General features: G+C 36.7%; 1 protein-coding gene across 3 annotated transcripts in view; it reads left to right on the top strand.

The window, feature by feature from the left end:
- USP33 (ubiquitin specific peptidase 33) overlaps nucleotides 1-15368 on the top strand; it is a 38190-nt gene that overhangs the window by 20811 nt on the left and 2011 nt on the right. The window contains exons 11-23 of one of the 3 annotated variants that reach the window (XM_066192612.1): nucleotides 51-191; nucleotides 1666-1778; nucleotides 3080-3252; nucleotides 3364-3458; nucleotides 4041-4074; nucleotides 4858-4903; nucleotides 5571-5751; nucleotides 6956-7082; nucleotides 8430-8599; nucleotides 9866-9947; nucleotides 11247-11355; nucleotides 12974-13076; nucleotides 13807-13875. In XM_066192612.1, the coding sequence (XP_066048709.1) occupies nucleotides 51-191; nucleotides 1666-1778; nucleotides 3080-3252; nucleotides 3364-3458; nucleotides 4041-4074; nucleotides 4858-4903; nucleotides 5571-5751; nucleotides 6956-7082; nucleotides 8430-8599; nucleotides 9866-9947; nucleotides 11247-11355; nucleotides 12974-13076; nucleotides 13807-13875 (1443 nt within the window). Of the gene's footprint in view, nucleotides 1-50; nucleotides 192-1665; nucleotides 1779-3079; nucleotides 3253-3353; nucleotides 3459-4040; nucleotides 4075-4857; nucleotides 4904-5570; nucleotides 5752-6955; nucleotides 7083-8429; nucleotides 8600-9865; nucleotides 9948-11246; nucleotides 11356-12973; nucleotides 13077-13806; nucleotides 13876-15368 lie in introns of all 3 variants that reach the window. The other 2 variants (XM_066192611.1, XM_066192613.1) reach the window with 2 other exon arrangements.

Raw genomic sequence — 15368 nt, forward strand, 5'->3', positions numbered from 1 at the left:
TCATTCTGCAGTAATTTTTTTCACAGAACTTGTGCAAATCTCAATTGCAGAATACATCAATGATGTTCACATGAATGACATGTCTGTGGCCCAAACACCATCATCAGTTGAAGGGATGAACACGCGCTTATCAAACAGCCCTCCAAAATCATTCCCATCATGCTCCTCGCTGGCACAAGTCCACAAAAAAGGTAGAGGCCCTTTATTTTCTCCTTCCTGGTACTAAATTACTCAGTATTACAGTGTTCATTGTGTTTCTTATGTCTTGTGTTGTTCCTAAGGGGATTTTAGCCCTGTCTCTGGTGGGGAGAGAGAGTGTTATGTAAGCTGGACATGCGAGATTATTCCCTGTATTTCTGTCATCTTCTGATTCTTTTGAAGCATGAATGGTATTTGCCTCTATTTTGGGAAGACAGAGTATCATTTTTAAACAATTTTATCAATTGCACTGGTTTGGATAGAAGAGAAAGTTTTAAGAAGTTAGTACTCCCAAAGGTAATGCTCTCCAGGGAATAAACTCATTGGTTCTTCAGCAGAAGTTCAGTAAGTCACCATTTTAGTCAGCTAAGGTTTAAGGAGCCATGTATAATGGTACTGTAGATAGACCTGTAAATGCTGTCTGCTTTAGGGTTGTTAATGTCCCTGCAGTGCAGAGTATTTGTTTTAGCACTGCAGCACGATGCATTTATGAGCATCGGAAATATTTAGACCTTTACTGCCTTTACATATAAGACAGTGCTGCTTTAGGGCACAAGGAACAATATATAATTTTTTTCCCTGATTTGTTTCACAGTAGACTACTTGAGGCAAAGCTTGTCTTTCAGAGCATACTTTTAAGGCATTGCACCAAACCAAAAACTAATAAAACTCTAATATTGTGATCCTGTTTCATTCAGTAGCCTATCCAGATAAGTTCTGAACATTCATGTTATCTTTTTTTAATGCTTTAGCATTGGTGTTGCATGACAGTGATTTAATGGACTTAAATCTTTGACCTCCTTGGTTCGTTTGTTCAGCAGCTTTGACACTGCATCTGTACTACTGTCTCCAGTTTTGGCTTCACCATTGCAGGAGGGTTTTAGACAACCTGAAGTGAGTCTGTCAGAAGAGGTACTCGGTCACTGGTGCTTGTCATGCCCAAGGACAGGTTGAGAGAAGTGGGGTTTTTTTAATAAGCTGCTGTTAGGCTGGACTCCTGCCTTTAGTCTGCTTTAATCCTCTGTCATCAGTGTTGTGATACAGTAACCTTGTGTGTGAGCTCTTCAGCCCAGCATGGTTTAAACTTCCCAGGAAGATCTGAACAAAATAAGTGTCAAATAGAATGTTCCTTTTTATACCTTGGGGGATTCCTACCAAGAGAAATCCATCATGTAGCAATATGCTGTAGATTTCAAGACTGGCAGTTTGAGTTTTACTTACAGAGGCCAACGTTTCTGGTGGCTGTCCCCAGCTGCTTGAGGAACCCACATGATTTGCCTGTAATTACTGGCAGTAATGTGATCTTGCAATTCCTCAGAAATATTTAGTAAATAGAAAACAGGGCTTGGCTCATAATTTAACTCTGAACCTAAGAGACTTCTAATTATATTACACAAAGCTCAAGTGCAGTCAGAACCCACTGTACTTGGCCTTACTCTACAGCATTTTGTTTTTGTCACTTTATAGTTTCAACGGTGTCATCACCAAAAAGGAAGAAGCGCAAGAAGTACAGGAGTGTTATCTCCGATATATTTGATGGGACTATAATAAGTTCAGTCCAGTGCTTGACTTGTGATCGGGTAAGAAGAGAAAGTTCTGGCTTTAACATGTTCTTTTCTTACCGCTCTATGAATATAGTCATTCTCTGGTAACTTTATATTCTTTTGTGGCAGATTTCCTCAGAAGGTTGGGAGTACTTGTTTTCACGCTTGTTCTCTCAGATTGTAATAGTGGCTCCTATCAGCACTTGGTGTTTAGAATAGCTTGTATTCATTGAGCTGAATATTTACTCAGAGCTGGAAAACACTTTGAGAATTGGCTTAAAACAAGGATGTAGAAAGAAGCTTGCTCTTCAACTTCATTTAGGTCCCATTAGTTTTTAATAACATTCTGAAATTTCCTAATGGACACATGCTACTGTCCTAAGTTCTCAGGTACCTAATGCTTTAAAGAAAAGATAAGACAGTGATCTAATAGAGGGCTGTAACTGTCTTACTAGATGGATTGAGACTAATAAAATTAAGGTCTTTCAAAAAATCCAAGTAAAGACCCTAACTTCTGCAATGATATGAATCATGAACTGGTTTCTGAAGTTGTCTTCTACTGCAAGAGGAGATGCAACATAGGAAGGAAGAGTTTTTGTTTTTTTTTCTGTACTATTTGCTCAGAGAATTTTTTGGAACAGCACATCATTTAAAAAAAAGTCAGTTACCTAAATATATCTAGTAGATTGCTTTAGTTTAAAAGCAATAGTATCAAATACTGGATATCCAAATCTTTACAGTGGGGACAGCTTTCTGTACATAAGGCTTAAACCTAACCCTGGTGTATTTGCACGCCTTTAATACTTCTCTTGATTTAGTTCTAAGTATACAGGGACCTTAGGGTAATCTGGTGATCAAGTTCAAAAAACAAGCAAGAATTTCTAAAATGTGTTGGATGTTTGACTCTGTGACTATGCGATCACTAAATGAAGCACAGGAGCAAGCAAATGCACAGATGGGTCTCCCTTGCAGCAAGTCAAGATAATGTCAGAGTAAAATACTGTGGAAACAAAGCTTTCTGAAACTATTTTATGTAACACAGCCTGTGGCAAAGATCACAGTGCTTTGTATGACTGTTATGAAGACAAATAATAATGACCTAAAAAAATGTTTCAGTGATAACAATGTCCAAGTTCATTCTAAAATGTTATTTTTTGGTTCCCTTTTTTAAGAAAATGAGTTCTTATTAATGTACTTTTTAATAGTTAGTTTCCTACCTAGTGGAATTTTCAGTTATGCAGTGACCTGGCATTTACTAGTGAACTTCACAGAATTCAGTTTAATTGCTGTTTTTCTTCAAGCTTAACTCCATTGTGTTTCATTTATTTTCTTCTTAGCTGTCTGTAACCCTGGAGACCTTTCAGGATCTGTCCTTGCCTATTCCAGGTAAGGAAGATCTTGCTAAACTCCATTCTGCAAGTCATCAGACATCTCTAGTCAAGGCAGGGTCATGTGGAGAAGCATATGCCCCTCAGGGATGGATAGCCTTTTTTATGGAATACTTCAAAAGGTAAATAATATTTATCTTGTTTGATTTAATTATCAATTTTGAAATTCTAGTTTCTGCTCTTCTGGCAGAACATTTGTTGGTTTTCTTTCTTTTCTGTCAATGATGTTTCAGGTTTGTTGTCTCATGTGTTCCTAGCTGGTTTTGGGGTCCAGTTGTAACCTTACAAGATTGTCTTGCTGCCTTTTTCGCCCGAGATGAGCTCAAGGGTAAGAGGTTAATTACCTGAACATCTTTCTTCTGTGCTGTTTTTCCTCCTGTCACAATAAGATGATTGATATCTTCTTAGCTTACTGCAGTTAAGCAGAGGCCACCTGGTAAAGTGTTATACAGTCAATTCTTGTTCTTTTGGGATCATTCTTTTCAGAAAGGTAAGCTTCTCATTCAACTGAGTATTTGAGATAAATGCCTGTGAAAGCTGCTTTAGAAATGTCATGTCAGTCTGAATTTAGTTTAGTCAAATTGTATCAACTGAAGGCTCATAAAAAATTCAAAGCCACTATATTAATATTCATTCTCATAACCTCAATTTGGACATAGTAAATTATTTCCCTTTTAAATTATATAGCATTGTCTCTTCAGATTATACTGCATTGCTTCACAGTTGAAGGCATAAAACCTAAGAACCTTTCCTGTAGTTGCTATGTCAACACTATTATGACTGTTAAATATTGAATGCAACCTAAAGATAAATTCCCTTGAAACTTCTTTCTATCAAGTGTACACACTTAAAGAATAACTGTTCAGATTTAGAGAATAATGGCTGGTTTTTGTCTCCCTGATGTTTGCAGGTGATAACATGTACAGCTGTGGAAGGTGTAAAAAGTAAGCTGGCTTTTACCTTTGTTTTACTTCGTCTTAATTTGAGGTTTTACTGGTTCTGTTAGAGACATTTATTTCTGTTGGGTATGTCCCAATACCGGTCATCTTTTGATATGACCCTGTGTTCTGACTGTCAGAAATTCAATATTCCCAAGGTGCAGGGGTCAGGAAGCATCAGCTTACCCTACCACATGTGCTTAGTTCTTTCTCATGCCCTTACAATTTAGATGTAAGTTGGTTTTGTTTGACAGAATAAAAGCTCTTAGCCCTCTCTAATGCTAGCAGCTTTCCCCTGATACGCAGTAGGTCACTGAGGTATGTTAAATAAACAAACTGTGGCTTTAAATACTGAAGAATCAAGAAACAGAAGTGGTCTGAAGACTGCTTAAAGCCTTTTATGGTACAGGAATGTTATATTTCTTCTTGTATGTGCTGTAGGTAATTTTTTAGAAGTAAACTTAGTTCATTTCTTTTTTGTCTCTTGCTGGATTATCAGCTCTCATGAAGCTTCAAGTTCTTTCCTCTGTGTTAAGAGAAACCAGTAAGCTAGTTGGGACTTGATTGTACTTGCTGTTTTGAGGTTTTCAGCAGTACGGATTGTCTTGTCTTATGAACCATCATTGTTTGTATCATTTTGGCTACTCCGTGTCTAGTCTACATGCCAGAAATATTTTGGGTTTACTAATGCAACGTTCAGCTTAGGCTTTTGCTGATCTAGAAACGATAAAATAAAACCTTTTCAGAATAAATTATTGGTTGTTTTGGTTTGGTTTTTCCCTTGCCTAGGTTAAGAAATGGAGTGAAATTCTGCAAAGTGCAAAAATTTCCTGAGGTATTGTTACAATATGTACTTTAAAGCAGTTGTTCTGCATAATTAGGAATGTGGTAAGACTAATGAGTTGCATGGATTAAGTTGTGTCTGTAATGCTGTGTGATGAAAGTCTACCTTCATAGTGGCGTTTGTTTAAGAATGTGAGCGATGTGGTTGTTCACCCTGTAAGAAAATGAATCTTGTACATGCCAAGTACAGGAAAGGGATTTCCCTATATTATTATTGTTGTTCTGCAGACAGTAGCAACATTCCTATTCTGTGTTATTATATATATACTACTGTTTATATTGTAAGCCACAGAATTAAACACCACAGCCTGACTGGAAAGCTTTTCTATGAGTAACATTTGTCATTTAGATTTAAAAAGTAATGCAGTCTTTCACTTCAAAGCATGAGTCTTTGATATCTTCTATAATCAGGGAGAAAATTAATGTTGCTCATTAAAAGATTGTGCAATTGAGAAAGAGAAAAGGTACATTTTTTCAGTGCTGCATCAATGTTAGTAGCCACAGCTGATTAAAACACTGAGCTTGTGAATATGCTTCAGGTCATAGGGAAAACTGTTCTTTTTGGGATTGTAAAAGGAAAAGATGGCACACACAGTTTAGGTATTTAATATCAAATAGCATGTGTAGTTCTTGACTGAATCTGTTGATCCTTCTTACAGATTCTGTGCATTCATCTCAAGAGATTTAGACATGAACTCATGTTTTCCACAAAAATTGGAACCCACGTGTCCTTTCCCTTGGAAGGCCTTGACCTTCAGCCTTTCCTTGCGAAGGACAGTCCAGCTCAAATCGTGACTTACGATCTCCTGTCTGTCATCTGCCACCACGGAACTGCCAGCAGTGAGTATGAGCTTGGTTGTTTGATCTCTGCACTTATCTTCAAGGATGAAAACTATATACTGAAGGGTAAATAGATAAACAATGGTAATTAGAATGTGGAAGATGAATGCTGTGATTTTTTTACCTTGACCCAGAAGATTTAAGGCTTGCTTTGAAAGAATTGATACGTCTGTGAAATTATATGGAATACCTAAATAAAATTGAAGATGGAAAAAAGTGAACAGGTCCAAGAATATTAAGTAAGAAAACTATTGAACAACATAAATGTACAAATAACATTGCCAGCAGATGACCAGTTAGTTGATCAGCTGCTCTATACCTCTGCTGTTCATGTCAATGCTTTGTATACCTTAATTTTTGGAAACTGTTTACAAAGCACCACAAAGATGTCAGTCATTTTTTTTTTAATATGTTCTCTTGGATGATCACTGCCATTTAACCCCAAAACAGGTGGTAACTCCTATTTGTGGGTAGTGATGAATAGCTGAATAAACATCTTATTGCTACATGTCGAGGTAATTTCTGCCTAGATATTTCAATATTTAAAAGATTTGGAAAAGAGGAGAAATAAACATTTTAAGCCAGAAACTTCATAGATTTTTATAGAAGTTACCCCCTCATACTTCTCAAACTTAAAGTATCCATTGTTTGGGTTTTTTTCCTTTTTATTTTAGTGTTTTCTAAATGGTGCTTCACATAATCAGTTTAGCAGATATTTGGTTATTTACTTAATAGCAGTTAAATATATATTTTAAAATAGTAATGATTTAAAATATATTATGAGTAATCTTTGAAACACAGTTAGTTATGGTTTTGATATCATGTAGCTGTTCCATATCTATGCTACTTTCTATTATAAAGCATACGAAGATTTGATAAGAGTTTGTTGTGGGGGCTGATGAAGGTAAGCTGTTGAGACAAATGTCATGGTTCAGGACTGTATTAAACAGTATGCTGCTTGAAGAGTGCAGGAATGTGCTGAAAGTAATGTTCAACTTACCGCTAGCTAATAGAAACTCGGAGAAAAAGCTGATGTTGAATTTGGCAGAGGTTAATTTCAAAGTCATATCTACTAATGATTCTGTGTCTCCCATTTAAGGCTTGAGGGGGGGTTATTTTATTAGGACTGACTTCCTTTTCGTGTGTTGAAGAGTAAAATGGGCAGTTCTAGACACTTTGATAACTCTTGCTCCCTGCCCCCTAGGTGGCCATTACATAGCTTATTGTCGCAACAATTTAAATAATTTGTGGTATGAATTTGATGACCAGAGTGTCACAGAAGTATCAGAATCCACAGTGCAAAATGCAGAAGCTTATGTTCTCTTCTACAGGTAAGACATTAGAAGTACAATCATACTCCTCTAAGTCATGTATGTGAATAACTTTTTAAGCAGTTGGGCAGCTTTCAGAATTATTCTATGAGAATTTTAATGGAAGAATTTGACCAAGGAGAAAAGCCTGTGCTGAAGAAAAACTTAATCCTTCAGTTATGTCCTTAACACTTGCTCTGTCAGAGCTAAAGTGTTTTATTAAAATGAAAATGAAATCTGTATAGTAAGAGAACTTAAAGCAACGGTTAAGAACAAGCCGCCTTATTTTCAAACAGAGGAAGGGAATTCTGCACACAGGGAGGTTTTTCACACAGAAGGTTTTTAACTGTTAGAGCTCTAACTGGAATTGTCCAAAGTTTTTATCAGATGGGATGCAGGACAACAGAGGTTTGACTGTGTTGTAATTTAATCCATTATATTATCCATTTTATTATACATTTAATTTAATGTTATTCATATGCTATTCCCTTCCTGAAAATTGAAATGAAAGGTGAGAGAAGTCATGTTGTTATCATCTTCAGTCTAGGGAACTTCTGTGCTTGAGATAATAAAAGCAACTCAGTGTTCAGATTTTAGATTTCTGGTACTAAGATCAAATTTCCACTAAAAGTTGGCTGCAAAATATGTTGTGTCAGAGTTGCATAAAAAACGAGATATGTTCTGCGAATGTTTTAACTTTCATTAGGAGCACTCCCACCTGCCACTGTTTAGGCTGAGCCCATGGGTCTCACTTAGTAGGCTGTTTAAAAGGAATTTGGAAGTCATGCTGTATTGCCAAGAAAGAACGCTTTGTGTTTGATTGTGGGTTAACATATTTAAATAAATAAAGAATAATAAAATAAATAAAAATAAAAATGAAAATAAAAGAACAGTATTAATAAAATATGGCTTTAAAAAAGAATATATCCACAGAAGACAACTACTGGCTTGGAGAAGAGAGATTCTATTCTAAAATGCAAGAGCAGAGTAACTTCCAGTTTACAGTGAGAAAAGTAGGAGGATATAGGAAAAGTAGGGGAATTGCTTGATCTGCTTACTGTGTAACCCTCCTTGTGAAGGTAAACCAGGAACACGTGGCCAAGGAGTGCAGCTTGCAGGGCTTTATCTCAAGCTCTGCCGAGAGGAGCTGAGCAGGTGGGCACAGCCCTTGATGCTGCACCACCTCTGCAGCACAGTTGGCTTCTGTCTTGCAGCCCAGCTGTTTGCTTTCTTAGGCTGTGTAAACTGGCAAGTACAGACAAGGCCCAGGTAATTTACTTGAAGGCAGAGTTTTCTTTTCACAAAGTAAGTTACCTGCACTGTACACAGGGACCTGTGTTTGTTTAATGATTTCTATTTCTGTAATAGAAAGAGCAGTGAAGAAGCACAGAGAGAGAGACGGAGGATATCAGGGCTACTGAATATGATGGAACCAAGTCTTCTGCAGTTCTATGTTTCCAGGCAGTGGTTAAATAAATTCAAGACATTTGCAGAGCCAGGACCAATTTCAAATAATGACTTTCTCTGTATGCATGGAGGTGAGACTTTAACTGTGAATCATTTAAAAATAATTTGTCAACTTCTTGCTATAACAGTGGTGTATACTTGTCTTAATTAAAGCAGTTTGACTATTCTAAATTTGTATTATGACTTCTTTGGTAAATTATAACTTCTAAGTAAATTCTTTCTTATTTTAGTAGCTGACTAATTAGAAATAATACTGTGTGAAGTTATCCTTTTTTTTTCTTTGCACATTTGAATTTGTTTATATATTTTCTTGATTCTCAAAGAGGAACAGTTTCTCTAATCTGCTTGCTTCTTAAATGTGTATATTCACATGTGAAAAAATCCTGCCACTGGATCATCATCCTTAATACTTTCATCTGCAAATTGAAATGTTTTTCTCAGCTTGAGGCTATAAGCAGTGAGAAGATTTGAAAGCTTCTTTGGAAGCTATATGTTAGAAAAATAAGAGCATTACAGTAAGCAAAACACATTTGGGGAAATACCCATATTTGAGTGCTAACATTCCAAGAAATCATTACTATGTAGTACCTATTTTCTAATGAGAAATACCATTGCATTAGATTGGAAGATGGAGGTGCTGCCCCTGTTGCTGAGCCAGGCGGTTAACACAGGATGATTGTGCCCCTGTAGCCATTTGCAGGGTACCTGTGAGCCCTTTGACTTTCCCTCTGCAGGGCTGCAGCAGATGACTGTTGATGTATGAGTGCCCAAGTGCTCAATTTTCCCTTTACCCAAGAATCCCTGCATAGTCCACTGTTGTTTACCATGTGTTTCAACTCAACACTGATAATTCTGCCAGCCCCTCCCTTTCTGCCTTCCTCAAAATTTCTCTGCTTTCAGGTATTCACGTTGTTTGAAGTAATTCTGAAAGGTCTGCAGGAAATAAGTGAATTTGGAATAGACAGTTTGTTAGTATTTCTGTGCATAATTAAGATATTTAATCATCCCAACATTCTAACTGTGTACCTTAAGAAGCTTTTTGAAATCATTATGTAAAATGGATTCCAGACCTTTATTTTAGCCATTCATATAGTTAGTTTCCTTCTGCTTTTTATGAGCTTTACAGCCTCACAGAAGACTAAAATCAGTGGTGTCTCTAAATACAGTGATAGATTATACCTATGTAAAACTTACTCCATAAAATTTCTCTGAATTCATTGAAAGGTTCTTTTTTTTATTTATTTAGGAACTTCTAACATAGTCTCCTCCCCTCCCTAAAATTCACAAGCGTTTTTTTTATTGTTTGGGGGTTTTATTTGTTTTTATTCCTTCTGCAGGAGTTCCTCCACACAAAGCTAACTTCATAGAGGACCTCGTTGTAATGCTACCTCAAAATATATGGGATAATCTGTACAGCAGGTAAGTTTTGAACTGTAATTGGAAAAAAATCCAGTGACACAGTTTGGGAGCCAAGCAGCGACATCAGACTTTCGAATTAGTGGCTCAGGAAAAAGACAGCCCTCTGGGCACACAGCTGACTGAAGAGACTGCAAACAGCCAATTTATATCATTTTCTTGTGCAAAGTAAAAGACTCCATAGAGTAGTGTGTTATTGGGGTAGTACTTCAATATTAAACCAATAAACATGTATGGTATGTATGAAATAACACAAAGTAGGTCAGCAAAAGTATGCTTTGCAGAGGTTTTTTGAAAGAGCTCTCTGTATCAGCTTCCTGTTCTCTTGTTGGCTGGAGACAGCTTTTCTTTTATGTTGGCTTTGAATCCATAGCCTCAGCTGCCAGTACTGCTTCAAAATAACTTTAATCTGAGTGTTCTGTGTTACTGCCCCACACTTTAATGTCAGTCAGGTTTGAGTGCTTGCTTACAAAGGAGGAATTCTTACAAGCTATGCCTTATTCTAAAGTAACAAAAAGCTGCAGCAGAGATTTGCTGATGGCTTTCAACACTCTGTATTGCACTTGCATTAAATATTTTTAGCTGTTAATTTCCTGCCACCTAAACAACACGTCTAAGGGTTTGGGAAGTTTTTACTGATATTTTAAAGTTTTGGTGCACACAAGTGAAAAATAAACACAATGCTATTTCCAGTTTATTTCCCTTTTCCTATATGTACTGGATTTTTCTTCCACTATCCATTTTCTGTATGCAAAAATACCCTTCTCAGGAGCAGTGCCTCTGCAGACTTCCACGGATAGTTTCACACAAGGAAGACATGAGGGAAGGGTCAAGAATAACCTATTAAGAAAAAACCCCAATAAATTAGTTCAGAGGCTGGGGTCAGGGAGATAGCAAAGCTGATGAAGAGTCTGCAGTGGGATGGAGAAACATGTTTAAAACAGAACTGGCTGGAATTTCCATAGGCTGTTTGTTAAGGGCCTTTGGCAGAATCACACCTGGTGTATATATAACAACACTCACTGACATGTTCTAACCATAGTAACTCCTTCTGAAGTCAATGATGCAGCTGAGTTTGAGATGGTTTGTACTGGCATGAGGCAGTCAGAAATTGCAAGATGGTCTTAGGATGGAGAACAGAATATTACTAGGAAGATAACCTATGGCTTTTTGGGGTCACTGTGACTGCCATGTGTCAGCCTTCTGTTCATACTGACATTTGTCCCATCTACAGGTGCATGGTCTATTTACATGATATTTTCCACAAGGCTGATTGTTTGGGTTTTTTTACTTTTACTGCAGATACGGAGGAGGACCAGCTGTCAACCATCTGTATGTTTGTCACACCTGCCAAATAGAGTCTGAAAGAATTGAAAAAAGAAGGAAAAATGAATTGGAAATGTTTATACGGGTAAAAAAGAAAACACTTATCCATTCTGCTACTGGCCAACGCCAGACACTCATGACTAGACCCAAGGGATTGCTAGAATTGCACAAGGGATTCCTGTAACAAATGGACTTCATTAAATACCTCTATCCCTATATACCACCCCATCTCTCCTAATGGCAGCAGTAATGTTCTTGTGAAATCCCAGATAACTGCTTATATTAAAATGTACTTAGAGAAAATTTTGAATGTGTTTCTTGAATTTTTTATAGTTTGGAAACAGCCACGTGAGCAGCTGTTCTTTATACACTGCCAGTGGTCTGTTCTATGCAGTCTGATAAGGTTTAAGTGCAGTAATACTGAGCCAAGAAAAATTTAATGATAATCATTAGGTCTAATTTTTTAAAAGGGTCATTAGTAACATAAATGTAAGTAATTCATTGTGAAGTAAATATGTTAATATTGCAATGCATCTGTAAAATTTATATCAAGGAACTACTACTGTATTTTCCCTGGGTTAGAGAATTATGTGCTTGAGCCTGAAGGTAAATAACTAGTGGCAATGATTTTGAAGTTCTTAAACCAAAAGTGTGTTTTGAAGTTTTCAGTGAAAATAAATGCAGAGACATTGGAGTCCCATTCTTGCTACCCCAACTCATTAAAGGAAGAAAAATAGAACTGACTCTGTTTTTTCAGTTCTGTTTGTCCTTTAATCACACTTCAGAGATTGTCAGCTTTTCTGTGTTTTTTTGAAATTTTTAAGAATTTTCATTACTCTGGATTACCATTGGTTAGTAATTATTATTAATGCCGTTGAGTCAACCCCATTTGCTTTAGCAGTCAGTATCTTTCCAGTAAAAGCAGTGATTATAGGAGCACTGTTGTGCAAGTATGGTTACTGGTTAGCACACAGAAAATTCTGTTGTCCTCTATAAAGATGGCTTTAGGGAATGATTGCAACACTTACTCTGTATGAAACCTTAAGTTGTGTTGATGCTTCAGGTTTATGACTTCAAAGGGGAAGTGTAGCTGTATTATTACAGAGCTAAAAAGATAATGGTTTAAAGGTTTAAGTGACTTTTTGCTTGTTTCTTCATAATGTTGTAAAAAGATCCGTGAATCGTGAAAAGTCCCAATGTATTAGTTCCCTGTGCCTTGCTTGCAATTGTACTGCCATCTGCTCAAAATACTTGAGGAAAAACAAACATGGATGAAGATACAGTTCATCATATAAAGAACTTTCCATAAAAGTATGGAAAAAAATTTTCAGAACACTAGTTTAGTTTACAAAAGTAAGGTCTCTGCATTTTTTGCTACTTAAAAGTTCAACCTTCACAGTAATTATCTATTAGTGTTTGATGAGTAGGCACTTGTGCTTAAGAAGAACTTGTTGCTGTTTTCAGGAAGTATAAGTAATTTCTCAACTAAATAGTAAATCAGCTTTTAATATGAAGGTTACCACTCCATCAGAATCTCATCTTAGGTATTCACCAGGTATTTACTGGTTTTATGGTCAGCGGTTCCTGAAACTGTTCTGTTACAGTGTAATGTTACAGTGTTATTACTTACAGTGGTTCAAAGAATTCAGTAGTTTAAAGGAATAAAAGGGCAGAAAAACACAGATTTTTTTTTTTCCTTGTAGCTAAATAGAGCATTCCAAGAAGAAGAATCTCCATCAACATTTTACTGCATCAGCATGCATTGGTTCAGAGAATGGGAAGGATTTGTAAAGGGTAAAGACAGTGGTAAGTTGTGTTCCATTTCAAAATATAGGTAATCTTTTGTTGTATTGTTTGTTTCTGCTTTGGTAGAAGATTGTAGGAAGGACAGATAGCAAAGACAACAAAAGCTTTTAAACATCTAAGACAGACACAGGTCTTAGAGGTTAAAAATACATCCAGGATACAGAACATAGCAAAATAATTCACAGCAGTGGGATAATGGGATAGTGTTGGGGAGAATGTTGCTTGTTTGCAGGATGTTTGCTGTCGGCAGCAGCAGGAAAGTTGGATCTAAATACAAGGGGGGATGGACTTTGTTGATAGATGAGAAATGGTGCTGCCGCTTCTGGAGGAAAGGTGACCTCTTCAAATCTAAGCTCAGATAGCTCAGTAACAACTGTACTGTTGTCAGTTTAGCTGACTTCAGATGCCTCTAAAGGTTTAAAATGGAAACTGATAAAATGTTCTACAGTCTTGTCAGGGTCTGCCCTAGGACAACTTTGGTAAGGGTAAGAATTAGGATTAATTTGTGTTTTATGTTGCTTGAAGACTTAACTGTAATCATGAATGCTTTGGAAAACTTGCTCCTAATTTAAAATGTGATTAGCTTTTAACAACTTAGAATGTACTGTTAAGCAGTACAAGAACAAGCAGTAAACAAATGAGCTGTTTTTCCTCCCCTTTGGAAATAGAACCTCCAACCTGCTGTTTGTTTTCAGCTCTCCCAATTTTAATAATTTTTCTGTTGCACTAGATCCTCCTGGCCCCATTGATAATGCTAAGATTGCAGTAACAAAATGTGGCAATGCTGTGCTAAAACAAGGTAGGTGTCCAATATTGCTGCAGCTTTGTGTCCCTTGCGCATTTGCTGAAGTTTGGAAAATGTATGATTTTTTAAGATTTATTTATTGTTACCATAAAATGAATGGCAGTTTCTAATGAATCTGTGTTGTGCCCATTTTTGGGGAATCATTTTATTCTTAAAATGAAGAATTAGTATTTGTAATAGACTAATCCAAGAGCAGTTGAGAGTGTAGGAGGTGCAGAGTAACTTGACAATGGTGAAAGTGTGCTTTGGCTTTGTATCAGTTTGTTTGATGGGGGTTTTCCTAACAAAATTGGGAGACTGTTCTATATCTGAATTTAGTTAGTTGAATCTTGAGACCTAATTTGAATAGAAAAACATCTACTCACTGAGGGAGAAAACCACTGTAAATAAAATCTGTTGCTCATTTTTGTGCAAGTCATTTGATACTGTGCATTGAACATTAGAGAAGTTTTTGCAAAGATAAAGATTTCTTCATTATTCTTCAGAGTTAAATGCTAGATGCCATTTATTTGGAATTCATAGGTACAGAGGAAAACATTCTTATATGACTCACTTTATGAAGTCTTTAGACTTTCTAGGAAGCTTTTAAATTCATTGCAGCTCAGCCTAAAAGATGAATTTGTATCAGTAGGATCAACACTTTATTTAACTGGATTTTTTCCCAGTTTAGCTTAATGCCTTAGCATACACTGGATGCACCTATAAACATACCAAAAACCTCACCAATTCTAGAATGCCAAGAGTTTATTTTAAAAACAATGAGTTTTGGCACTCAGGGGTTTTTTAGTGCATTTTAATGATTTAAGTGCTGATGATAGAATTCAAGTACAGGGTATAAAGCCTGTTAAAATAAAAAAAATCACTTTAGAAGCAGTAATTGGTAGCAAATTAGCCAGTTGTTGGTTTCCTTTCAGCTACATTGGTAGAAATTAGAACTTGGGTAGAAATAAGGTGAATAGGATGTGAAAAATCTGTCTTGTAAGTTGTAAGAGGTGGGAACAGCACTTAGTAGTGTCCAGTACTACATATTTCAGTGATCCAGTGGTCCTGATTCCAGTGCCTGAGTTCACTGTGCCTGTTCAGTTGAACCTGACTGGCTGCAGTCTGGATAAGGGAGTGAAGATCTACCTACTCCTGTGCCTGCAGAGTTGGAGTTGTGTCTTGAGACCCTAAATGTAAAGGGGTAAAACTGAGGGCACAACATCATTAGTACTGGCATGGAATCTGCATGATGACTTCTGGATGAAGCTTTGCATAGTTGAGTTACTGTAGGTAAACAGAAGTGCAGCTCTTTTTACCTTTCCCTTTTAGAAACTTCTCATAGGTAAAGTATAACAGTAGAGCACCACTGCAGCAGGTGATGAGGACAGAAAAATACAGGAGGCAGGGGGAGAAGTCCCTGCTTATAGTGCTGATTTCCTTTTTTTTAAAGTGTGAAGGTGCTGAAACAAGGTTTAAAAAGACAGATTAACAATCTCTAGTAAGGA

This window comes from Chamaea fasciata, unplaced genomic scaffold, assembly GCF_029207755.1.
Source record: "Chamaea fasciata isolate MVZ Bird 193981 ecotype frontalis unplaced genomic scaffold, bChaFas1.0.hap1 SCAF_10, whole genome shotgun sequence".
Lineage (NCBI taxonomy): Eukaryota > Metazoa > Chordata > Aves > Passeriformes > Sylviidae > Chamaea > Chamaea fasciata.